This window comes from Phyllostomus discolor, chromosome 8 (genome assembly GCF_004126475.2).
Source record: "Phyllostomus discolor isolate MPI-MPIP mPhyDis1 chromosome 8, mPhyDis1.pri.v3, whole genome shotgun sequence".
Taxonomy (NCBI): domain Eukaryota; kingdom Metazoa; phylum Chordata; class Mammalia; order Chiroptera; family Phyllostomidae; genus Phyllostomus; species Phyllostomus discolor.
This window is the reverse complement of record NC_040910.2, coordinates 101,575,723-101,598,174: the sequence shown is the minus strand read 5'-3', so window position 1 is coordinate 101,598,174 and position 22,452 is coordinate 101,575,723. Positions and strand designations below refer to the sequence as shown.

Genomic DNA, 22,452 nt, shown 5'->3' with positions numbered 1-22,452 from the left:
GGAATGCTACCGTGTCCCATCCTCTGCTCCATCTAAATAACCAGATTAGTCTGCTATTTGCCCTCTGCCTCAGGCCTCCTAACGGGGGCGGGGGAGGGGGGAGCAGAAATTCCTGGGTTCCTGGAGGGAGACCTAGGGCTGTGCTTAGGGCCAGTCCTGATGTCTCAGGAATCAGAACGACAGTGTTCATGCTGACCATGGCTTTGTGGTCAGAGAGCCCTTTCAGAGAAAGAACCCATCTCCCCCCAACAACCCTGGGGGAACTCAGGGCTTGCACCGGCCCCTCGAGGCAGAACAAACCTTACAACCGGGCCCTTAGGCTTCCAGGCTGAGATGTCTCTTTCCTGGGTCTTCCTTCTCTCACCTGTCAGGCCCCCCAGGGGTGGCTGTCCGTGGGTGGTCAGGCAGCCACTCACCAGGCACCCTCCTGAGCCTCGAAGAGGGTGACTACCTGGGCCTGGCTGCCTCACTGGCCCCCTGCCAACCTTTCTGGCTAGCAGTGCCTAGCAGTGCCTAGCACTTCCCCAGGCCAGAGTGAGGTCTGAGCAGAGGTATAATGTACAGGCAGAGGTCCCACCCCTTTCCCTGCACCCCCAGGCTGTGCATTCCTGACACCCAGTGGGCGGAGGCACCCAGGCCCTGGCATGCCTAGGCCCCCACCCTGCCCACTCCCTGCCTCCCTGCAACCTTCACTCCCAGGTCCCAGGTAGGAGCAGCAGGTGGGGTATGGCTCGGCACTGCCAGACTCTGGCAGGCGGCCTGGAGCCCGAGTTCTGAGCTGGGAGCCGCATTGTGACAGCGTTGTTGGGGCCAGGTGGAGGGGTTCTTAGGAGGTGCCTGCCACCAGGAGGCTGGGTCCTGCAGGATCAAGGCGGCGATCCTGGGAGGAGGTCCGCAGGCTGCCAAGAGAGGACACGGTGCTGGGAGAGCAAGGAGTGGGGGACCCGGGTCCTCAAACTGGGTGTAGGCCCAGGTCTGCAAAATGCAGGCGCCAGAGCTCCACCCCCGTTCGGTTCAGGTGGCCTGTGATGGGCTGAAGACTGTGCCCTTTTAACACATACCCCAGTGATTTCTGGTGCGGGTGGTCTGAGGACCCTCTAGAGATGTTATTCCAAGGCTGGTCCCCTTTCTGTCCTCTGGTCACCTCTCTGGTATGGGATGGGTTGCCGGGATCCTAAGCAACCTTGTAGGAACTTGCGGTCAGTGTCTCTAACGATGGACAGGCTGGGAACAAGGTGATAGTCCTCACCCGTCCCCACTCTCACGCCCCCCTCCCAAGAACGCTGCCCTGGGGCCACATTGTCCAAAACGCCGGGCACCCGGTCCCACCCAATGCCTGTGTGCCTGTCTTAAGGGGGTAGTGTGGGGGGTGAACATCACCCAGATCACTCCGGGGTCCATGTCTCCTAGATCTAAGTCCTCGGATGGCTTAGAGTGGAAGGACCCAAGAACACACCCCGCCCCACCCGACCCCACCCCTCGTATGTTGTCCCCTGGGGCCGCCTGGAAGTTGAACCCTGTGCCAGGATTCTTCCAGTCTTACTCTCTCTGGGTCTGCCTTCATCTCAGAGGCTGCAGCATTCCTTCCAAAACTCAGATCTGACCGCGTCATGCCCTTGCATAGCCTCCCGCCAAGGCTCCCCCTCGGCCCGTCCCACCCTGCCCTCTCCTCCCGCTCCAGGTGCCTGGATTCCAGTGGTCTCAGGGCCCTGCAGATCCCTACGTCACCCTGCCTGCTCACGCCTTCCGGCCTGTGCACATGCCGGCCACGTGCCTGAAGTGCCCTCCCTCCCCTTCCCCGGTGGACCCTGGTCATCAGACTCAGGCCTCGTCCCTTCGCCCTGACTGCTCCTTGTGCAGAGTCTGGGCTGGTTGGTTCTCCGCTCTCCTCTCACGAGGCACCCGCTGCGGAGGGCTGCTTCCTTGCCGGCCTTCCCCTGCCCAGGTGCTGCCGGAGGGCGGCGGCTGGGATCCGTTCACCTCCCAATCCCAGAGCCCGGTGCAGAGCCTGGCAGAGCAGGTGCTCAGTAAGTGCACGTTAAACAGCGAGTTGTTTGAAATGGGCTCTGGGAAGTCTGAGCCCCGCCCCCCTACCTCCTTGGCCCCCAGGCTCCTGGTTGGTGCCCCCCCGGGACCTCGCCGTGCCTGATGGCTACACCAACCGGACCGGTGCTGTGTACCTGTGCCCACTCACTGCCCAGAAGGACGACTGCGAGAGGATGGACATCACAGAGAAAAGTGAGGGGAAGGGGCCAGGGAGCACCACCGGACCAGGAGCCCAGGGGGGGCAGGTAGTCGAGAGAAGAAGGACCTGGAGGGGATAAAAGGCTTGTCTGGGCTGTTTCTAGTCACTTCTTGAACAAACGGGAAGAGGGGATCCCAGAGGAGAGTGGGACCCTGTGGGGTTTGTGGGGCTCAGACCACGAGGGGCTGGAGAAGGGGAGTGGGGGTGGCTGCAGTGCTGGAGGGGAGGGTCCATGAGGGGCCAACCCCTGCCTTCTGCAGGCTCTAGGCACTGGGGGGATGGGGTGCCTGGCTCATGATCCCACCCACAGGTGACCCTGACCATCACATCATTGAGGACATGTGGCTTGGGGTGACTGTGGCCAGCCAGGGCCCTGCAGGCAGAGTCCTGGTAAGTGGGCACTCAAGTCGCCTCCCCTCCCCGATCCAGCCCTCTCCTTCATCTCCCCCGGGCTGGGGTGGGAGGCTGGGGTGGGGAAGCAGAGGACAGAGGGGTTCCTCAGTGCATGAGCTGGGCGTTTGCAAACATCCATTTCTGTGGCTATCTGCATCCCTCAATCCTGCCTTTGTGGGGGGCGGGGTCTGGCACACTGCCAGACCCAGCATGGCCTGGGTCGTGTCTGAATCACACTTCCTCCCTGCCCCACCCCTGCCCCGCGTTGAGTTGCTCACCCTTCGTGTGAAGGAGCTGAGCTGAGCTGCTGGATCTGCAAGAGGAAAGGGCAGATCGGGCCCCGGGCGGTGTGGCCTGATTTCACCCCTCCCTGGGAGGCTGGCCGGCCCCAAGAGGCACAGTCCTCCTGACCCCAGCTCACTGGGACTGGGTTTAAGGGCCACTTCCTGTTGTCAGTTGTCACCTCCTGCCTGCATTTTTCAGTGCTGGCCCCCTGGTGGGGGGGGGGGGGTCTCAATTTCTGAGTCCCAGATAGACAATTTTTAAAAATTGATGTAAAATTTACATACAGTGAAATGTACAGATTTTAGGTTTCAATGAGTTTTGAAAAGTATACACCTGTGTAACCAAGATCCATGAAAGAAATAGCATCTGTACTTCACTCTGGAAAGTCTGCCCCTTTAAACCCGTCATCACTCCTACCGCCAGGGCGCAGCCCTTGCTGCTGTGCTCTGTCACATCCGAACACTGTGAAGTTCCGGGTTTGCATCCATTCACTCAGGCACCTCTTCAGGCCACGGTCATGGGCGGTGTGCGTCTAGGGCCCACTGAAGGCGGTTCTAGATCCTGGGTCCTTCAGCATTGGCAGCTCATTCCTTCAACAAGTTTTTTTTTAAAGATTGATTGATTAGCCCTGGCTGGCATAGCTCAGTGGATTGAGCGCGGGCTGTGAACCAAAGCATTGCAGGTTCCATTCCCAGCCAGGGCACATGCCTGGGTTGCAGGCCATGACCCCCAGCAACCGCACATTGATGTTTCTCTCTCCCTGTCTTTCTCCCTCCTTTCCCTCTCTAAAAATAAATAAATAAAATCTTAAAAAAAAGATTGATTGATTTTTACAGAGGAAGGGAGAGAGATAGAGAGGAGGAGAACCATCAGTGTGTGGTTGCCTCTCGAGTGCCCCCTACTGGGGACCTGGCCCACAACCGAGCATGTGCCCCGACTGGGAAGTGAACTGGCGACCTTTCAGTGTGCAGGCTGGCACTCAGTCCACTGATCCACACCAGCCAGGGCCCTTTGACAGGTTTTTAGTGAGCATCTACTGTGTGCTGTGCACGGTGCCAGCACTAGGAGCTTAGTGGTGACGGTTCCGGCTCGGCCGGTGGGAGTGAAGCTCACAGTTGGAAGGGGCAGAAGGAGTAAGCCGGCAAGAACTAGGCCCGGTGCTGGATTTCTGCCTGGCCCTTGGCTGTTTTACAAACACCCTATTCTGACTGATTTGCCCAGTAACTATTTATCGAGCCCCTCCAGCCTGCAGGGGAAAGTGCGAGGCAGGCAGCCCGGCCCAGTGCTGAACAGCTTAGACTTCAGAGCCGGACGGCCTTGTTCGAACATCCCCTGCCCCTCTCCAGGTGTGAGACCTTGGGCAGAGACTTAGTCTCTGTGCCTCAGCCTCCCTGTCTAAAGGGGAGGAAGCAATTGTCCCTACTCCGTAGTGTTGTTAGGAGGCTTGAAAAGGTTAATATGCGAAGAGCTGACAACTGTGCCTGACATGTAGTAAGCACTCAGTTTTAGCTGTGGTTGTTGTTATTGTTGTTGTTGTCAGTGGTCCTTTCAGTCAGAGGGCAGGGTTAAGCCCTGGCTGGTGTGACTCAGTGGCTTGAGCGCTGGCCTGCAAACTGAAAGGTTGCTGGTTCGATTCCTGGTCAGAGCATAAGCCTGGGTTGCTGACTAGGTCCCCAGAGGCAACTGATATCTCTCCCTCTCTTCCCCTCTCTCTAAAATAAAATAAAATCTTAAAAAAAAGAGGGCGAGGTTATAGGGAGACAGCAGAGAAGCAAGTCCCTTAATTCGCTCGGTATCCAGCTCCTTTTTGACCAGCGAGCCTGAACCCACACCCCCTCATCCGTTCCCGTTGTGTTTTGCCAAGATCTCTGAGCCCCTCTCCAATCCAGTAATGTTTGTCCTTCTAAAAGGTGTTTCCAACTTTCAGAGCAGACTTCTAAATTCTGGAAAGGAGATGCAGGTCCAGGCATAGCTGTAGGAAGACAAAAAAGCTAGGAGACACCTTTCAGTGCCTCCCCCGCAAAGCCAGAGGTGCCCAGGACCCAGGAGACAGCTGGCCCTGGGTCCCCGCTGCAGGCTCAGGCTGCCTGTTGGGGTGGGGCCCCCAGGTCTGCGCCCACCGCTACACCCAGGTGCTGTGGTCGGGGTTGGAGGACCAGCGGCGCATGGTGGGCAAGTGCTACGTGCGGGGCAACGACCTGGAGCTGGACGCCAGCGACGACTGGCAGACCTACCACAACGAGATGTGCAACAGCAACACCGACTACCTGGAGACCGGCATGTGCCAGCTGGGCACCAGCGGCGGCTTCACCCAGAACACCGTGTACTTCGGCGCTCCGGGGGCCTACAACTGGAAAGGTGAGGACCGTGAGGGAAGAGGAGGCACAGAGACTGCCTACCCTAGTTAGCCGCTGGAACGGCTGGCCGAGACTCTCCACACCGGGGGGCAGGGGGGTGGGGACAGGGAGGGACAGAAGAGACGGGACCCTCTTGCCCAAGTCAGCAACCACCACCACTTCTACTACTTGAAAGCAGTTCATAGGTGCCGGAGGCTTTACACGTATCATCTTATTAATCTTAAAAGACTCTGTGAGGCAGGTATTACTATACCCATTTTGCAGAAAACTGAGCCTCAGAGAAGTGAATAAATTGCTCAAGCCAAGAGCAAGTTATGAGACGTGAGTTAGAACGCAAGTCCATCGGACTCCAGTTTAACCACTAAAAACTGATGCAGAGAATGAAACACACTCCTGGTACAACTACGAAACGGTCCAGGAGGATGTGGTAAAGTAAAGAGTAAAAGCACCCATCCTCTCACCCCTGCCCCTCCCTCCCATCTCCATCGTCCCATTTCCCAGTGTGTATTGATTCTTGTGGCTCATCCAGAACTTAGAATACACAGCTACCTTTAAACACACACACAAAGAGAATCGCATGGAACATGCTGTTCTACTTCCTCTTTTCACTTTTCAATACACTGTGAGCCCTTTCTTTCATGTCAGTGCTATAGGGCTATCCTGTGGGAGCTGCGAAGTGTTTCCTTGTATCCTTGCTTTTCGTAACAGCCACAGCACACGCCCCTCCATCTCTGCTTCCCTCCACCACACAGGTTGTGACAACAGCGATCCCTTAACTGCAGCCTGTAGTAGAATCAACAGGTAGGGGGAGCCCGGAGCCTCGCCCTCCCGGCGAAGGTGTAATCACAGCTCTAGACTCCCTTGAGGCTGAGGCCTCTGCCCGCTGCAATGACCTGCCCTGGTCCTTCAGAACCTTGGCAGGGGGGCAGGTACTCTACAGCAGCAGCCCCGGGCGGCAGGGGCCAGGAGGCAGCCCGAATGTGCGGGCGGGTCCAGGAGGAGATAATGGCCTGAGGTCTGGCCTCAGGTGTCGAGACTGGGGGAAGTGTCACCTAGCAGCCAGGAGCCTGGTTGACCGGATTCCAGCCGTGTCTCTGCAACCAGCTCCCCCTGTCCCTAAGCCTCACTGTTCTCATCTGCAAAACAAGGGCCATGATTCTACCTCACAAACTTATTAAAGGAAATAGGAAGTGATTTGCACATGGCAAAGTGCTCACAAATTTTTAAAAAGGTCATTAACATCCTCTTCCGGGGAGGGGCCTGGACGTGGTGGAGGAGAGGGTGGTGACTTACGCTCCCTCTCCCCAAATCCTTGTGAAGGAAACAGCTACATGATTCAGCGGAAGGACTGGGATTTGTCTGAATACAGTTACAAGGACCCAGAGGACCAAGGGAACCTCTATATTGGTGAGTCCAGTTGTGGTGGCCCGATGGGTGGAAGAGGAGGGGGTGCTCAGTCCCTGGCACACTGGCCCTCTCCCCGTCGGTGCCTGATGGAACAGTGAGGCCAGGGTGCCAGTGTGAATAGCGGTATTTAGTTCAACTAGCACCTCATGAGCGCCAAGATGCGAAGTCCCTGCCCTCATGGAGCTCACAGTCCAGTGTGCAGAGAGGGCTGGGGATGGGCATCCAGAAGTCACTTGTTTGCCCAACTTAGAATAGAGGAGAAGAGGATCAGGGGGTGGCGACCCCCAGAGTGGGTCCAGAGTAGAAAGCAACAACATTTACTAGGGCATTGATTGACCACCTTCCCCCCCATCCCAGGCTACACGGTGCAGGTGGGAAGCGCCATCCTGCACCCTACAGACATCACCATTGTGACGGGTGCCCCGCGGCACCAGCATATAGGTGCAGTCTTCTTGCTGAGCCAGGAGGTAGGCGGAGACCTGCGGAGGAGGCAGGTGCTGGAGGGCACACAGGTGGGCGCCTATTTTGGCAGCGCCATTGCCCTGGCAGACCTGAACAATGATGGGTGAGAATCCAGGCACGTTCTCTGGGGCCAGGGAGAATGGTGAGGGGGGCAGGCTTGCCAAGGCAGAGATCCAGAGGCTTGCGTTTGTGTGCTTGTTTGCGTGCTATTGCGGGGATTTGCAAATCAGTTGTGCTTGTTGATTTGCCGTCAGACTCTGTGGGATTCTGGGTACTTGCATGTCAGTTGCATGGCACCTGCATCTCTGTCTATGTCTGTCATTTCTATGGCCCGAGTGGGTGTGGGCTGTTTGGGTGTGATCTGTACCTGCGTGGCTTCCCCCCTGTGTTTTCTATTAGATGGTCGTGCTCGAATTTCCTTGGCTTTCCCAAGACCTGTGGCCAGAGGTGCCGCCTGTACAGCCATGCACCCTGGCACACTGTGCCTGCTGAACAGGAGTTGCGCTGCCTGTTGCAAGCTCAGCTCACACTCCCGTTTCCCCCTCCTTCTCTCCTGTGCAGGTGGCAGGACCTCCTGGTGGGTGCCCCCTACTACTTTGAGCGGAAGAAGGAGGTAGGGGGCGCCATCTACGTCTTCATGAACCAGGCAGGCACCTCCTTCCCTGCCCACCCCAACCTCCTTCTCCACGGCCCCAGTCGCTCCGCCTTTGGCTTCTCCGTGGCCAGCATTGGTGACGTCAACCAGGATGGATTCCAGGGTATGAGCTAGCACTCCCTCCCAGCAAACCCCGCCCCCGCCACCGAGTGCCCGCTGCGTGCCAGGCTTGACAGGGCTCCGAGAGGAGATGGGATGGGGCCCAGGCCCTGAGACGCTCACAGACGTGCTAGAGAGAGGAGGGTGTGTAGGGGGAGCGTCCGTGGGTGAGGGGTGAACCTACTGATGGGCATCAAGGCTGGGCTGAGTGTGCACGACGGAGGCAAGCAGAAGGGGCACAATATGAGGGTGGGGTGCTTGCCCGGTATGCCCAAATCGAGCGAGTGTGCGGTGCTCGTTTGAGATGAGACTAGGGAGGTAGTGTGGGGTGGGGAACTGGGGCTTTCTGTTTGGGTAACAGCAGAGGGGTGTCCAGAGAGGGTCTGGGGGCAAGGATATTGATATGATAGCTTGGTAGCTGGGCACCCTGTTACCCTGAGAGGTCATTGTGGAAAGGGTTGTGGGATGGATGGGGGAGCAAGGCTGTGGTGTTAAAATCAAGGGTGTAGTGCATCAGTGGGGGAAAGTATGGGCTGGGACAAGGTGGGAGCCCTGGGGATAGAGGAAGCCATCAGAACTCTGCAGCACTTAGGGACCAGTCAGACGTGCATGTTGGAGAGAGGGACAGATCACGGGGCCGGGCCTGGTTATCATGAGAGCGCTGGGCTTATCGGGAAGTCGCTTCTCTGGCATCCTCAGTTTCCCGGAACATAGTGGAGAACCCAGGGGAGGCCATGGAGTCGCTAAAGAGTCGGAACAGGTGACAGAGTTCGGTTAACAAAGCGCCTTCTGACACGCGCCGTCCAGCTTCCACGCAGGACCTACGGGTTCTTCCCGAGCATACTTTTTTAACAAGCTTGGCATTCTGGTTACTTAGTCCTCGTCAGGTCAAAAGCTGCACACGAAGAGTTGAGTAAAGCTTAAGAAGCGAAAACATTTTGGATTGATGTGTGGAAATAATGGTTAGAATTTTAGAAGTCTGGACATTTTCACAAGTAAAGTTCCCTACAGTGTTTTGATTACAATCGCAGCCCCCCACGTGAGACAGACAGGGGCTTCCGTCGCCTGTCCTCTGCTCACTAGCTGTGTGGCTTCGGGATTTCCCAGTTCGTTTCCTCCTCCATAACGTGGGGACAGCAGTACTCACAGCCAGCACCCTTGGGAGGGTTAAACGAGATGAGTACTTGACAACCGCCTGGCACAGTCACCAAAGGGACACCTGCCTTTGTGCCCCGGCTGGTGCAGGACACTGGAAGGACCAGGTGTTTGCAGGGGAAACTGGGGGGGGCCAGGGCAGGCACTGGGATAGGGGAGAACGAACACCAGGCGGTGGTGAGGAATCTGGGGTGTGGGCTGCCTGAGACACTGACCTGCTGCGTAACTGGGTCACTTCCCTCTCCTGGACCCACTCTTCCACGTATAAAAGGAGGCCTTTGGGTGCCCGATGGTCCCAGTTTTAATCGGAGCCACAGGGCTCTGTTCCCTGATGGTGTGAGTACCGTCTGGCAGGGTGAGGTCAAGGGCATGCTGGGCTCGGTGGCTGGAGCACAGGGCTGGGGAGACGGGGGGCCCACAGTCCCTGTGGTGACCCCCTTCTGCCTCTGCTCCCCAGACATTGCCGTGGGAGCCCCATTTGAGGGCTTGGGCACCGTGTACATCTACCATGGCAGCTCCAGGGGTCTCCTCCAGCAGCCCCAGCAGGTATGAATGGACGGGGACTGGGGGCCTCTCCTCTTCTGGCTCACTCGCCCCCTCCTTCCCCATGGTCCTGACTCCCCAGCGCTGCCCTAGAGCCTGTCTTCAGTGCTTCCCCCCGCCCCCAGGTAATCCACGGAGAGGACCTGAGACTACCTGGCTTGGCCTCCTTTGGCTACTCCCTGAGCGGAAAGATGGATGTGGATGAGAACTTCTACCCAGACCTGCTAGTAGGGAGCCTGTCAGACCGCATCGTGCTGCTGCGGTGAGCCAAGGCGACGGTGAATAGGGGCCGTTCTCTCTTCCAGCCCTGCCTGCGTGGAGCCCCGTCTCTGTCCACCTTCACCACCAGGTCCACGCAAGCCTGAGCCCTAGCCTTGCCTGGCCTGGGGCAGGCAGGAGGTGCTGAGGTCTGCGTGTCTTCCCCACAGGGCCAGGCCTGTCATCAACATCCTGCACAGGACCTTGGAGGCCAGGCCGTCTGTGCTGGACCCTGCGCTCTGCACAGCCACCTCCTGGTGAGACTCTCTGTCCTTCCTCTGCCCACCCATTCCTCTTTACGTACGGACGAACCAGGAGGGGCCCTGGCTCCCAAACCTCTCCCCTGGCAACCCCTGGTACCCCACCATGAGGGGGTTGGTTCTTGGGGTAAGCATTGTCCAGCCTACCCAACCTCATTAAAAAGCAAAATTCCTTGCAGGAGGTAATGGATGAATGGGGGGAGGGCATGGTGGTTAGGAGGGGGAGCTCTGGACCTCCTGCTTCAAATACAGCTTTGCCCGCTGTAGGGGTACAGGTGGGCTCTGGGGGTGAGATCCCAGGGGAGGAGGAACAAGGGAGACACTTAGGATGTAGGGAAGAAGAGAGCCACTTTTAGCAAATGATTAATCTTTCTGAGTCTCAGATTCTTTTTTTTTTTAAAAAAAGCATTTTATTTATTTATTTATAGAGAGAGGGGAAGCGAGGAAGAGAAACATCAATGTGTGGTTGCCTCTCATGCGCCCCCTACTGGGGACCTGGCCTGCAACCAGACCTGTGCCCTGACTGGGAATTGAACCAGTGACCCTTTGGTTCGCAGGCTGGTACTCAATCCACTGGGCCACACCAGCCAGGACAGATACTGTGCCTATAAAACAAAGTTAATAATAGCCAATTCGAAGGATTGTTTTGGTAATTAAATGAGATAATGTACAAAAAGCCCTTAGCATGGCACCCTGTATACCTTAAATGCTCAAAGCACGTTAGTTGCTAAGACGGTGACTCGAAGTCTTCGTGTGCACCAGGGGGTTGGATCAGAAGGCAGAGGGAGGCAGAGCAGAGCGGAGGGGCGGTGAGAGGAGAGCTGGACCGGAGACCGGGCTGGGCCACAGCTTCGGGCAGCTCCTTCTGCTCTCAGGGCCTTGGTTTCCCCACCGGTGACTTCTCTCCCTATTCTGTGGCTCTAACTGGAGTGGGGAGGCAAGAAGCCAGGGACACCCCAGACCGGTTCTGTGGGTTCCCCGGTTTTGCCCCTGCCTTTCCCCTGAAGGGCCCTGTGTCCCCTTGCCCAGGAAAAGAAGTAAGAGCTAGGGCCTGGATATCCAGATCCCACTGTGACCAGGTCCTCCTGTATGTCCCCTGCCCCCCCCAACCCCTAACAGTGTGCAGGTGGAGCTGTGCTTTGCTTACAAACAGAGTGCCGGGAACCCCAGCTACAGGCGAAACATCAGTGAGTGCCGGGGTGCAGGGTGAGGAGGGGCACGCTCACCTGCTCACTGGCTGACCACCCTGTGCTCCGCCCACAGCCCTGGCTTACACCCTGGAGGCCGACCGGGACCGCCGCCCGCCCCGGCTGCGCTTTGCACAGAGCCAGTCGGCCATTCTCCACGGCCTCTTCTCCATGCCCGAGATGCGCTGCCAGAAGCTAGAGCTGCTCCTGATGGTGAGCGAGCCATCCCTCCAAGGCATAGCCAGCTCCCCCCCGGGTCAAGGGCGAGGGACTGGAGTCTCCCCGGTGACAGCGATGGGGGAGGTTGCCTGGAAGGCCACAGGTCTCGAGGGGGACAGTGCACGGCATCCAGCATGTGGTAGAGGAGAGACCCTTGGAGTGGGGATGGGGCCAAAGGTCCCCTCACCTCTGAGAAGAGTGAGGGCTGTGAGACTCAGCTCAGCTCTGGGGGAAAGGGGTCCAAGAGTGGGGGGCAAGCTTAGCCACTCTCTGGGACATCAGAGTGGACAGGGAGAGTTCAACCTGCAGATCCCTGGGATGAAGGGGGACTCGAACCTCTTCAAAAAGATCTCTGGGGAGGACGAGCTCCATCTCCTCACTTGTCGATCAAGGTGGTAGGAAGGGGGTCAATTTGGTAATAGGACAAGAGGAGGTTCAGCCATACTGGGTGGCTTTCGAGGTGGAGGGGAGACCTAGGCTTTTCCCTGGGGCCTCAGGATGGTGTGAGGTTTCAACTGGGCAGGGAGGGCAGGGCAGATAATGGCTCAGCTTGCGTCTTTCCCAGGACAACATCCGCGACAAACTCCATCCCATCGTTATCTCCATGAACTACTCTTTACCCCTGCATTTGCCGGAGCGCCCCCGGCTGGGGCTGCGGTCCCTGGACGCTTACCCAGTCCTCAACCAGGCACAGGCTCTGGAGAACCACACCGAGGTGGGTGGGACCAGCAGGGCCGGGCCGGAAGGGCTGTGGGAGGAGAAGGTGCTGTGGGTGGTGCGCTCCTCACACCACTGGCCACCCCAGGTCCAGTTCCAGAAGGAGTGCGGGCAGGACAACAAGTGCGACAGCAACTTGCAGATGCAGGCGGCCTTCGTGTCGGAGCAGGGGCAGCAGCTGAGCAGGTGCACTCCGGGCCGCACCGATTGGCCAAGGGTGGGAGGCCTTCATTGGCTAATGGGAATTGAGGGGCGGAGATCTGAGGGGTGGGGCTTCATTGAGAGTGGGGGGGGCCTCAGAAAGAGGCGAGTCTAAGAGGCTGGACTTTTATTGACCAGGTAGAATGTGTGAGGCTGACCTTCACTGACTACAAAGTGGTTTTTGTTTATTTTTTCACTAGGTGGGACTAGAGGGTGAGGCCTGGGTGTCTAGAGAAGGGGCTTTCCTGACCTAGTAGACCCGAGGGGCGGGTCCGGGGCGGGGCTTTGGGCTCAGTCCTTGGCTCCTCCCTTTCCAGGCTCCAGTACAGTAAAGACCTCAGGAGACTGCTTCTGAGCATCAACGTGACCAACACCCGAAGCTCGGAGCGGCTTGGGGAAGATGCCCACGAGGCGCTGCTCACCCTGGCAGTTCCCCCCTCCCTGCTGCTGTCCTCAGTGCGCCCTGTGAGTGCCCAGCCCGGGCTCTGCCGCGCATTTGCGTCCTTGTATGCGTGTTATTTACAGCGTTGTCATTTGTCTTGTGGCCCCTCTTCTCTGGCCTGGGCCCCTCAGGTGCCTACGGCATCTCTGGTGCTAGGGGAATCCTGTTCTCAAGCATCTGGGGCTTCAGACAGACCCCGAGCCAAAGGGAAGGGGAGGGTCAAGCTCTACTCTGACCACCCAGACCTGATTATCTTCTTTCCTCAGGCTGGAACTTGCCAGGCCAACGAGACCATCCTCTGTGAGCTGGGGAATCCCTTCAAACAGAACCAGAGGGTAAGCCCTGGCCACGCCCACCCAGACTACTTATTCTTCTTGCTTCTGCCTGCCTGCCTGCTTCCTGGCTTTCCTTGAAACAAAGAGTCAGAGTGGGTGGGAGAGGAGGAGGAGGTAAAGTAAGGGGTGGGGAGAGATCCAGAGAGGGAGAAAACTGCAGCTGCTAGGGAGCAATGCACAAAGACACAAAGCGAGAGGAGGTAGAGGTAAGGAGCCAGTTTTGCTGAGCACCTACTATATGCCACACCCCAAGCCCAGCACTTTGCTTCTTCTATGATATAATTCTCACAACCTTCTGAGGTGGTAGATGCTGTTTTACAGAAAGGAAACAGGCTTAGAAAGTTGTAGTGACTTGCTTAAGGTCACACAGCTCAAAAGTAGTAAAGTTGTTATTGACAGAGAAGGGGGAGAGGGAAGCAAAGAGGAGACCCGGGAGGTAAAACAATGGAGATGGGTGGGGAGGTGGAGACCCCTCACCCAGAATGGGGCGGGGAGAGGAGGCCAGAGAACCAACTCTCTAGCATAGTACTCAGCACCCCCCGCCCCATGGCTTCACCCCTGCCTGGCCCCAAACACCCCTCCCGACCTCACTGGCCCTCATGGCAGATGGAGCTGCTCATCGCCTTTGAGGTCACTGGGGTGACCCTGCACACAAGGGAACTCCAGGCGCAGCTGCAGCTCTCCACGTAAGTGACTTTGCAAAGCCAGTCTGTGTTGGGGCTGAGGTGTCCTGGGGCCTCCCCCAGTCCCAGCCTCGGCTGCCGCATCTCCTTACCGACTCCCTGCACTTCCTTCCCAGGTCCAGTCACCAGGACGACCTGCGGCCCATGACCCTGACTCTGCTGGTGGACTACACGCTCCAGGCCTCACTCAGCATGTGGGTACCCCACCCCCACCCCCCACCCCCCACCCCGCCAGTCTGCTCCTCCTGAGCTAGGGCCTCCCTGTCCTCATGGGATCTCCCAGGCTTCTCTGACACACCTCCCTTGGCCTGGTGTCCTTAGGCCTGCACTTCCCCTGGGTCATCCCTCCCCAGAACGACAACCACCACTGTCATTACTGTTATTCTCGTTCCCCCTGTGAAGCTGGCAGCAGTGGGGGAATCGGCCACTCTGGGGAGTGCAGTGTTAGTGTGGAGCTGCCATCTCTTGGCCGCTCATTGTGCTAAGGATTTTACATACATCCTCTCCTTGACTTTTTACAACAGCCCACGATATAGCAATGATTATTAAACCCCTTTTCTAAAAGATTTTATTTATTTATTTTTAGAGAGAGGGGAAGGGAAGGAGAAAGAGAGGGAGAGAAACACCGATGTGTGTTTGCTTCCCATGCACCACCCCATACTGGGGACCTGGCCCGCAACCCAGGCATGTGCCCCGACTAGGAATCAAACCAGCAACCCTTTGGTTCGCAGGCTCAAGCTCAATCCACTGAGCTACGCCAGCCAGGGCTAAATCCCTTTAACAGAGAGGAAGCTGAGGCTCAAAATGGATAAACAGCTTGCTTGGGGCCGCACAGCTATGGTGGGGCCGGGATCTATCTCAGGTCTGCCTGGTGTCAGAGGCAGTTAACCAGCTACGGTGCCCACCCCTCTGCCAGAGCCCCCCCTGTTTCCTGTGACTCCCGAGTCTTTCTTACTGTAGGGTGAGTCACCGGCTACAAAGCTACTTTGGGGGAACAGTGATGGGTGAGTCTGGCATGAAAACTGTGGAGGACGTGGGAAGCCCCCTCAAGTATGAGTTCCAGGTAAGGGGACCGCTGGAAGACTGGGCTGGAGACTCCTGGGAAGGGTGATGGGGTGTTCTTTCTGGGTCTGGGGTCTCAGGTTGTGAGGTTGGGGGCTGGTGAGATGGAGGTGGTTTTCTATGAGACAGTAGCCTTGACACCCCTTGTGCCCACAGGTGGGCCCAATGGGAGATGGGCTGGCATCCCTGGGGACCCTGGTCCTAGGGCTGGAGTGGCCCTATGAAGTCGCCAATGGCAAGTGGCTGCTGTACCCCACGGAGATCACCGTCCAAGGCAATGGGTCCTGGCCCTGCAGACCACCAGGAGACCTCATTAACCCTCTCAACCTCACTCTCTCTGTAAGGACACCACAGGGATCTTTCATTTGCATCTCATTTGCATTGTATCTCATTTGCATGCTACAAGGCAGAAAGGCCAGTGTCTTCCATCCCTCCCCTCACACCCTTAGGGAACCTGCCTCTCCCCTTGCCCTTTCTTTCTCTCCTCCCCTCTGCTCTCGTTCCCTCCTCCCAGCAAAGCTCCTCTTCTCTCTTCAGGTCCCTGGGGACAGACAGTCATCTCCACAGCGCAGGCGGCGACAGCTGGACCCAGGGGGAGGCCAGGGCCCCCCACCTGTTACTCTGGCTGCTGCCAAAAAAGCCAAGTCTGAGACCCAGCTGGTGAGTGGCCTGGCTGGAGAGGATGACGTCCGCACGCTCAGGAGGCATGCAAAGCTCGGGGTTAGGGGCTGCTCACCAGAAGACCCCAGTCTGATGAAGGGATGTGCCTCCTGCCCTCGGGAACCCCCAGCCAGCATGGGCAGGCTCACCTCCTGTCCTCAGAGGGAACCTCAGTGCCCTTGCCCTGGGGAGCAGCCAATACAGTGGACCAAAGGAGGCGACACGGGCTCTGTTCCCAGCAGGAGCCCCAACCCATTGGGGTGATACAGCTGTTCAAAGCCTTGAACATTAGGGCTGGGGAGTGGAAAGAGCAGGACAGGGCAAGCCAGAAAGAGGCCTGGGAAGTAAGCTGAGGCCTAGCCGGGTGGAGAGGTAGCCGTCAGTCCATGTCCTAGGTGGAGGGAACTGGCATGAACACGGGCCCAGCAGGGGAGGGGCCTGGGAAGGGGATGTTGTGGATTGGGTCCACGAGCAGGGGTCAGATGTTATGTTATCCGCATCCCTGGCATCTGTATGTACTTGACCCAAAGAAGGTGCCTCACGTGTGTAAGTATGGGGGGCGGGGCATGTGGCTGAGCTGAAGAGATGCGGTCGGGCTCCCTGGAGTCACCCCTGGGTGAGACGAAGCCAGGGGAGGCATCAGAGGCAAGGGGCGAAGCGTGAGGAATCCAGAGGCCCGGCCTGTCTCACGCGCCGTGTTCCTCGCCCGCCTCAGAGCTGCGGCAGTGCCCACGCCCGCTGCGTGTGGCTGGAGTGCCCCATCCCCGACGCCCCCGTCACCACCAACGTGACCGTGCAGGCCCGAGTGTGGAACAGCACCTTCATCGAGGTCAGTGCCGGGTTGGGAGGTCTCCACCCTGGTGGAGAAGACAGCGGGGAGAGGGTGGGGCCAGGGCCACAGCAAGGTCTCGTGTGTGTGTGTGTGTGTGTGTGAGGGACAGCACTGTGTTTTATGTGTGACCAGTTACACACCTGTCACTCATGCTGTGTTAGTCTGTGCACCTGTGTGCGGACGTGACATGTTTGCCTGCAGACAGAATGACCTTCTCCCACGTGTCCCTTGTTCTGCATGTGTCCACGGCTTTCCCACCTGTGCCTCTGACATGCGGCTCCTTCCCCCTGGAATGCCAGGTCCCCCTCTCTTATCTCTCCATGCAAACTCCTATTCGGCTTTTTTAAAAAAGATATTTGTTTATTTTTAGAGAGAGGGGAAGGGAGGGAGAAAGAGAAGGAGAGAAACATCCATGTGTGGTTACCTCTCGCACACCCGCACCTGGGGACCTGACCCGCAACCCACGCATGTGCCCTGACTGGGAATTGAGCCGGCGACCCTTTGGTTTGCAGGCTGGCACTCAGTGTACTGAGCCACACCAGCCAGGGCTCCTGTTCAGCTTTAAATGTCTCCCTAAGGTGCTTCCCCACCAGTGAGGTCTTTTCTAGCTGAAAATGATCTCTCCTCCTAGATTATAAGCATCTTCAGCTCTGTGGGCCGTACAGTTTCTGTTGCAACTGCTCTGTTCTGCCATTGTAGCACAAAGCTGCCATAGACTGTAGTCAATGATTGGGCGTGGCTGTGTGCTCAAAATACTTTATTTACAAAAGGAGGTGGCCCCTGGCCTGGTAGCTCAGTTGGTTAGAGCATCGTCCTGACACGCCAAGGTTTCGGGTTCAATCCCTCATCAGGCATATACACGTATCAGCCAATGAATGCATACGTAAGTGGGACAGCAAATCACTCTTTCTCTGTCTCTCTCAAATCAATAAAATTTTTTTAAAAAGCAGGTGGTAGGCCAGATTTAGCCCACACACCTGACCTAGACTGTGACCTTCATTGTGTCTGTTGTCCTCAGCATCCGACACAGGATCCGATGTGCAAATGAACGAATGCTGTGCATTTGTGTGCGGGGAGGTCTGGGTGTCAGATCTTTTGGGATGCTGCTTAAGGATGCGGTGTGGTGGGAGGGTTCCCTGAGGGATGGGAAGCTGAGGCTGGGAGGGAGGCTCAGCTGCTTTTTTTGACCCACCCCTTTGCCCTCCAGGACTACAGAGACTTCGACCGAGTCAGGGTAGCCAGCTGGGCCACGCTGTTCCTCCGAACCAGCATCCCCACCATCAACATGGAGAACAAGACCGTGCCGGTGAGTGAGCGTGTCAGCTGGCCGGGGCAAGGGAGCGCAGGGCATCTGTTTGGAGCACTTTCACACGCTACAGCCACGTGGTTCTCAACCTTGGCAGCACATTGGGATCCTCTGGAGGACTTCTGGTGTCTGGACCACAACCCTGAGCGATGAAATCTGAGTCTGTGGAGCTGGGATCCAGTATTGTTGGCTTGTTTCAAAGCTTCTCTTACGCCGACCCTAATGGGCAGCCATGGTTGAGAACCTCTGCTTGAGCCGAATTTGATCCACATGACATCTTCATGAGATGTCCTGTCTCCATGGCAACTTGAAAAAAACTTCCCGAACTTGATTCTGAGTTATATCTGGAAGAATACATATGAAAAAGTTGCCAATAATTTGTCGTGAAAAGGATGTAAATGTAGATATATGGGAACTACATACAGAGGACGAATGGAAGGTTGGTTAAATAGGTTGTGGTACATTTCCTAAAATAAGGTACTGGAGGAAGGGCCAGAAAGACTGATGGAACAGTATAGAAATTTTATTATACAGATGGTATTTAAAATTTTTATTTATTTATTTTTAGAGAGAGGGGAAGGGAGGGAGAAATAGAGGGAGAGAAATATCGATGTGCAGTTGCCTCTCGTGCCCACCCCCAACCCAGGACCTGGCCCGCAACCCAGGCATGTGCCCCAACTAGGAATCGAACCAGCGATCCTTTAGTTCACAGGCTGGCACTCAATCCACTGAGCCACAGCCTCCAGGGCTACAGATAGCATTTTTAATCAGTAGAGAAAGCTGGATTATTAAGTCGTGATAGGGGAACACATTTGGAAGGTAAAGATAAACCCCTACCTCACACCATAAACAAAAGTACCTTTGAATTGGATTAAATATTTAACATAGGGAATAAAACTTAATATACCAGAAGAAAATTCAGAAAGCAATTTAATGATAATCTTTAATTATGTGGAGAGGGAGTTCCTTTACCAAACCCAGAAGTCCCAAAGGGAAAATGTGAAAAACGAGACTAGATGAAATTTTAGAGCTAGATGCAGACACTCCTTGGAGACGCTGCAGGTTCCGTCCCGGACCACCCCCATAAAGCAAGTAAAGTGAGATAGATAAAGCATGATCAAGGGAGCCACACGAATATTTTGGCTTCCCAGGGCACAGAAAAGTCCTGTTTACACGGTTCTGCAATCCACTCAGGGTGCACTAGCATTGTATCCAAAAACACAATGTACCTGCCTTAATTAAAAACTACTTTATTGCTAAAAATGGTAACTGTCTTCAGAGCCTGTTGGAGACATGGTGCTGAGAGACCTCCAGAGGCAGGGTTGCCACCCACCTTCAATTTGTAAAAAACGTAATAAATATCTGCAAAGTGTAAGAACGTGACTCGCACGCACACGCAGCATGCCTGGACAGCGTAGAGGCAGTGAGGAGACCCACAGGACACAGGGCACGTGATGCGCTGCTTCTTAAAACATCTGCAGCACCTAGGGCAAAGTATGGATGCGTGTTTCACACACAAAGGGCAACATAAAAACAAACAGACATCGCACCTATTGCAAAACACAAACGTATCACTAATAGCAAAGAAATAAAAATGACAGCAGCAAGACTTTTTTATCCTGTCAGGCTGGCAAATATGAGAGAGAATGATGCCGTCTGGTGCTGATGAGGCGGGAAGAAATGCTTTTGATTGGAGTGTATGTTGATGGATTCTTTTTGGAGACGAATTTGTCAATATCTGTTAACATTTCAGATGCCCATTTCCTTTGACCAGCACATGACAGTGTACCTTAAGGAGCTAATAGGACAAGTATGTGAACATAAATATAAATATATGGGGATATTTCAAAATTTTTATAATGGCATAAAGTTGGAAACAATGTAAGTGTTTTTCAGTGGATTGGTTCAATAAATTATGGTACATATCTAAGTGACTATACAGATAGCAGAAGAGATTAGGTTGGCCTTTATTAATTGGCATCCAGAGATAATGATATTAAGTGAAAAGGGAAGCAGGTTGCCGAACAGCGTGTGCAGTGTACATAGATCCCATTTATGTGGAAGAAAAAAGTATATATTTAACATATGCATTAAAAATATGGAGAGAGCCCTGGCTGGTGTGGCTCAGTGGACTGAGCACCAGCCTGCAAACAAAGGTCGTGGTTCGATTCCCAGTCAGGGCACATGCCTGGGTTGCGGGACAGGTCCCCAGCAGGGGGCATGTGAGAGGCAACCGATTGATTCCATGTTTCCCTCTCTTTCTCCCTCCCTCCCTCTGTCTAAAAATAAAATAAATAAAATCTTTAAAAAAAATATGGAGAGAGATTCACTAATATGTTGAAGATAGTTATTTCTCAGGAGTAAAATTACTAGCAATCTGATTTTCTTTAATGTATTTGTATTTTAGCGCTGGCCGGTGTGGCTCAGTGGATTGAGAGCTGGCCTGTGAACCAAAGGGTCACCAGTTTGATTCCAAAGGGCCTCTCACGCCCCACCTACCAGGGACCTGGCCTGAAACCCTGGCTCGTGCCCTGATTGGGAATTAAACCAGCAGCCCTTTGTTCGCAGGCCCGCGATCAATCCACTGAGCCACACCAGCCAGGGCGAACGTCTGTATTTTATGAAATAGCAATCAAAGTAATTTTAAAGAAATGATCATGACTAGTCAGGAAAAACTTTCTGTCTGTATATAAAGTACATCATAATACAAGAACCATATAAATATATTTCATATATATCTCCATTGTAGAGGAAGAAAAAAAGTAGTGCTATACATTATGTGTTCTTTATTTTCTCGTAAATATTTATGGACCACTTGCTGTGCTCCAGGCATTGCTCAAAGCAGTTCACTCATGTTAAATCATTTAATCCTCCCAGCAACCTACTAGGTAGGTATTATTATACAAGTCCCCCTTTTACAGATGAACAGAGAGGTGAAGCAATTTACCCAAGGAAACACAGCTAGTGAATTGCACAGCTGGGACTTGAACACAGATAGTCTGGCTCCAGAACACATGCTTTTGGCCACTCAGTTACATATTATGAAGCAGGCATTATGATCTTCTTATCAGAGACCATGAAGTGGAGATTCAGAGAGGTGAAGTTACTTGTTCGAGGTCACACAGCTGGTCAGGAGTGGAGCTGGTACCCAGTCCTGGGTGTGTGGGTCACAAAGCCAGGCTCCAGGCTGCCTCTCGGGTCTGAGGCTGCTCCTTCGGAGAAACAGAGGATGGATTGATCTACTGCTGCCAGTGGTCAGACAGGCGCCCTTTCCAGTCCCTGAGTACCGCCTACTGGCGGCAGGTCAAACGGCAGCGTTGGAGACCAGGCCGGGACAGGAAGGAAGAGCGTGGGGTCTCCGGTGGCAGACACAGGGCTGAGCCTCTTCTCACCCTCTCCAGTTCTCGGTGGACATTGACTCTGAGCTGGTGGAGGAGCTGCCCGCTGAGATCGAGCTGTGGCTGGTGCTTGTGTCTGTGGGCGCCGGGCTGCTGCTGCTGGGGATCATCATCCTCCTGCTGTGGAAGGTCAGGACCCAGCCCCTGCCTGGACTCCTGCTTTGGGACCTCCTGCCGGCAGACCCTCAGCCACTCGCCCTTCCTCCCATTCCTCATATCCACCCTCCCCCACCCTTCTCCCATGCCCTCCCACCTTCTCCCCAGCTTTTAGTCTCACCCCCTGCCCATCGTCACCTCACCCACTGGGATGCTTCTGCCCGGGTTGATGGGGGGACCAGCAGGCTGGAATGGGGAATCCAGGAACTCTGGCTCCTGGCCACACCACCCATCTGGGGCCTGGAACCCAGGCCTCCAGGCTCCCCAACTCTAAGCCCCAGTCCATGAGTGTTGCTGGCAAGGACCCCCCAGCATCTCCCCCTGATGGCCCCTCCCCGCCTCCTCCCCTCCGTAGTGCGGCTTCTTCAAGCGAGCCCGCACTCGCGCCCTGTATGAAGCTAAGAGGCAGAAGGCGGAGATGAAGAGCCAGCCGTCAGAGACAGAGAGGCTGACGGAGGACTACTGAGGGGGCGGCCCCTGCCCCCATCCCACCTGGGTAACGTGGCCTCCGGGCCCTCTTTCCTGAGCCCCCCAGCTGGCCGGGGCCTCTCACTCTGTCCTGTCTGCTCCTCCTCCTTCATGGGACCTCTCTGCACCTCGCTCTGTCCCCAGAGAGCACCACCACCCCAAAGAGCAGGCCGCTCCGTCTGCTTCCCCTCCACACCCTGCGAGCTCGGGGTGTCCTCTCTGACCAGCCTCCCCACGGAGCTCCTCAAGGACTTAGGACCCCCACAGGCAGCCATAAAACCCTCCCCATGCTTTCTGGGAACTGGAAAAGTGTCAGGACTAAGGCTAGACCCCGTCTCTGTCATTCACAAGGCAAATTTCTGGAGTGCTTCTACACCCCCATTCCCACCTCCAGAGAAGGAGGGGACTCGTAGAGTCCTTCCTCCTGGGACCCCCCGCCAGGGTGAACCCCCACCAGGGTGAAACCGACCCCTCCCCACACAGGTCCGGATAGATCACCACCCACCCTCGCCATCCCATCAGCCACCTCAGCGGCTGCCCCTACCTCCACCCGCTTCCCCGTCTCCTCTCGGCCTTCCTCAGCTCCTCCTTCCTCTGGGGACTGGCGTGCGGAACCTCATCCTCTGTCTCAGGCGTGTGTCTGCATCAGAGGTCCTGGCTTTGAGGA

The 22,452-nt window shown here is 55.8% G+C and overlaps 1 protein-coding gene across 1 annotated transcript in view; it reads left to right on the top strand.

The window, feature by feature from the left end:
• Positions 1–22,452, top strand: part of ITGA3 (integrin subunit alpha 3) — a 29,508-nt gene that overhangs the window by 5,619 nt on the left and 1,437 nt on the right. The window contains 25 exon segments of the mRNA XM_036033771.1: positions 2,110–2,125; positions 2,127–2,238; positions 2,556–2,635; positions 5,032–5,281; positions 6,601–6,687; positions 7,045–7,252; positions 7,711–7,907; positions 9,516–9,604; positions 9,727–9,863; positions 10,030–10,116; positions 11,239–11,306; positions 11,383–11,519; positions 12,091–12,240; positions 12,331–12,428; positions 12,761–12,908; positions 13,152–13,220; positions 13,827–13,906; positions 14,020–14,097; positions 14,864–14,966; positions 15,122–15,304; positions 15,503–15,625; positions 16,341–16,454; positions 17,665–17,763; positions 21,165–21,290; positions 21,673–21,813. Of these exon segments, the coding sequence (XP_035889664.1) occupies positions 2,110–2,125; positions 2,127–2,238; positions 2,556–2,635; positions 5,032–5,281; positions 6,601–6,687; positions 7,045–7,252; positions 7,711–7,907; positions 9,516–9,604; positions 9,727–9,863; positions 10,030–10,116; positions 11,239–11,306; positions 11,383–11,519; positions 12,091–12,240; positions 12,331–12,428; positions 12,761–12,908; positions 13,152–13,220; positions 13,827–13,906; positions 14,020–14,097; positions 14,864–14,966; positions 15,122–15,304; positions 15,503–15,625; positions 16,341–16,454; positions 17,665–17,763; positions 21,165–21,290; positions 21,673–21,783 (2,950 nt within the window). The 3' untranslated portion in view covers positions 21,784–21,813.